Below are 2,034 nucleotides of genomic sequence, written 5' to 3'. Positions count from 1 at the left end.
AGGTTTACACTGTTTTCACTTTACTTGCCACGAACTGTACACGTCAATAAATGACGGCTACTCTTGTCACCTCGAAGCTCAACACTTTTTTCCGAACTTGCATAAGGAAGTACGACGCAGTTCCACATTGCCTGCAAATGACAGGTGCTGCCCTCACACCAGCTATCTCAAGTAACTGTTTTAATACAGTTCAGGAGAACTAGCCTAGACTTATTTAAATCGAATGAATAATACTACACTTGCAAGTTTCTCTTAAAACACTTATGAAGAGATTAGTAAAATGCAACTACGGTTCCATACTTCTCTCAACTGATCCAGAAACTCAGAAAGTATTTACTTAAACTACAGGTACCATAACTGAAGACTTGATCCATCACCTACTTCCTCGTCCCACCACTCTGAAAATAGAAATGGTCTGCAAATTACCAAGCAGGCTACTCTATGTGCCCCTATCCAGCATCCTCGCAATCAGGCCTCCCCTGAACTAGTCCTGTACTGAGTTCAAGCTTACCTCTTTGGGTAAGACTTGGTTGTCTTCGCTGGGAACCATTTCCATGAACAGTGTGAACTACAGACAAAATAATTCCAAAGCCGTAGGTCAGGAACAAAAAGCGCAACAAACCATTGTGCAAAACAAAAAACAACAATAAACACCAGCGAAAATAAAAATAAACGCAATGACAGCAACCTGACTGTAGCTCTCAATTGCACCACTAACAGGCAGCAGTAATCAATGGAAAAAAATGGCTGTCCCTCATCTCGCGAGAGGAAACTGAGGGCTATCGTATACTGTCCCGTCGGAGACGCGGCGGTTCGTCTTCAGTGCTCCATAGAGGGATTCGAGGGCTCGTACGATCGAAGGCATACAACTAGAATATGAACACCTCTCAGTTCTGCTTATTCATAGTAATAAAAGGAGGGCGCGTCGCCATATTTTGGATGGCATGACTGTGTCTGAAGCATTCATTAGTTCGTAATTGGTCTTTAAATCCTAGTATAGGACAGGGAAGTCGGCAGTCCCAGAAATCTGAAGCAGGAAAACAAGAATCTGCATTTGTCATTAATGCTATGTGAGCTGTTATTACAGTCAGATCGGTATTGCACTACGTCAAGCGAGCGTTCGATAGTATTACCACACTGTTTAAAATGCTGCCATTAGTTGACAGTTGCAGTTTTGTTCTACATGTTTAACCATTAAGTTAGTGCATTGCTCTTGTACACTTCCTTGTTTGTTATTTTCAGTGTCAAACAGAAAATATTAAATAGTTGCTTTATCATAACGCTCAACTTCTTGGAGCAAGAAATCTGGACAAAACTATAAGTAAAGGGTGGGGGTGGGGGGGCAAAGGCCAAAATATAGGGACACTTTTTAAGTACAGCTTTTACAAACTTAGAAAATCGATAGAATAACAGGTTTTGCATTAGCATTGATTTTCAGAAGTGTATGAAGTCTGAAACTCAATGTTTGTCATTGTTTTTCTGACTTCAACCCTCAGTGTTTTTTGCAAGTGAATTGCCACAAAGCCACAATTGTATTAGAAATAGACCAAAGGTGTGTGGCAAAAAGTCTGGGCATTGTGTGACATTCTGTATAATTGAGAGGTCTGTACTATGACCACTTTTCAGAAAACTTCCAAAAGGCTGTACATAAAATCAAGTAAACTGCCGCTTAGAACAAACAATAAAAAGCAAGTATCTATAACTCTTTGAGTTCATAAACTTTCAAAATCATAGTGGGGGAACATCACACACATCATAAGTAATAGGTCTAAAATCTTAGCAATCAAAATTTGTGTGTAAATTGACATGGGGAGGTGAGGGTATGGAATGTAAATTTGTGCTCTCGGAGAGTGCAAATTATAAAACTAAGACCCTTGTGATGCTAACAGACACACATCTACATAGATGGAAGACTGCAAATAGATGCACACCTACATAGATGGGAGAAGTATTTTCATCCAAAATACAAGTTATGCAAGTGTTATAATAATGCCCACACAACACACAAAGGTGACCACTTTCATCACCATCTAC

General features: G+C 39.8%; 1 protein-coding gene across 1 annotated transcript in view; it reads right to left on the bottom strand.

Moving 5' to 3' along the window:
- USP47 (ubiquitin specific peptidase 47) overlaps positions 1-763 on the bottom strand; it is a 3,572,488-nt gene extending 3,571,725 nt beyond the window's left edge. Inside the window, exon 1 of the mRNA XM_044082726.1 lies at positions 512-763. Within this exon, the coding sequence (XP_043938661.1) occupies positions 512-556 (45 nt within the window). The 5' untranslated portion in view covers positions 557-763. The remainder of the gene's footprint in view (positions 1-511) is intronic.
- Between the last annotated feature and the right edge of the window lie 1,271 nt (positions 764-2,034).

Source organism: Protopterus annectens, chromosome 9.part0 (assembly GCF_019279795.1).
Source record: "Protopterus annectens isolate FY-2018-M chromosome 9.part0, PAN1.0, whole genome shotgun sequence".
NCBI lineage: Eukaryota > Metazoa > Chordata > Ceratodontiformes > Protopteridae > Protopterus > Protopterus annectens.
This window is presented reverse-complemented; position numbering and strand designations above follow the sequence as displayed.